The 778-nt window shown below is 47.9% G+C and overlaps 1 protein-coding gene across 1 annotated transcript in view; it reads right to left on the bottom strand.

Moving 5' to 3' along the window:
* The window catches only part of H257_14450 (hypothetical protein), a gene marked incomplete at both ends in the record, with an annotated part of 1,732 nt that extends 1,443 nt beyond the window's left edge, over positions 1–289 (bottom strand). The window contains one exon of the mRNA XM_009842263.1: positions 5–289. Coding sequence (XP_009840565.1) covers positions 5–289 — 285 coding nt within the window. The remainder of the gene's footprint in view (positions 1–4) is intronic.
* Positions 290–778: the final 489 nt, after the last annotated feature.

Here is a 778-nt window from a genome sequence, read left to right as displayed (position 1 = left end):
TGACCGTGTACAGCTTGGAGCCGTTCTCGGGAGGCGCCAGCAACGTGTACAACGAGTCCACACACGGCTTGAGGTCCACGAGGCAGTGAATCGAGTGCACTTCGGGGCCCTCGAGTGTCTTTACGGTCGGGTTGTCCATAAGCTTCCCCAAATCGATGCAGTAGTTGTCCATGACGAACCCCGTCGCGGTGACGTTTTTGCCCTGGGCAGAACAGGCTTGGGCTGACGTGCCAGATGTCACGGACAGCACCACAAGGAACGACGCGAGGAGGAAGCTGGAAGGTTGCATTGTTGTCGAATTGAATAATGGGAGTGTGGAGCCTGGCTAGGGGTAAAGTCGAGGATATTCATCGTGTACCGTATGTGTGTTACACCTGTCCTGTCGAACGTATTCATACATTCGTTTACTATAGTACTTCGAAGTAGTATTTACAAATGTATGGATACGCTCGACAGGTGTCTTCAAACGTCGCCCCGAAATAATTTGAGCAGCATCCACCGAGTTCCAAGTTCGACCTTCGAATTCATCACACTTTTGACCTCAAGTCCGCAGACATCTGACATATGAAAAGTCAAGATTTCGCACTTGCTAAAAGTCTCTAATGAAAGTGCTTTCCTGATGACATGCTCCCGTCCATTAGGATTAAGGTAATTATTACAGTTAACCAATTCAGCAACCACGCCAAATAAAATAGTTTCCAAAGTATTAATACTGTAGTAGCTGGATATTGGTGCGCCTTTCGATCCGAATTACTCCGGAGTAGACTCTGCGTAACTA

Source organism: Aphanomyces astaci, assembly GCF_000520075.1.
Source record: "Aphanomyces astaci strain APO3 unplaced genomic scaffold supercont1.58, whole genome shotgun sequence".
NCBI classification, from domain to species: Eukaryota; Oomycota; class Saprolegniomycetes; order Saprolegniales; family Verrucalvaceae; genus Aphanomyces; species Aphanomyces astaci.
The sequence above is the reverse complement of the archived record's forward strand: the minus strand, read 5'-3'. Positions and strand labels throughout refer to the sequence as shown.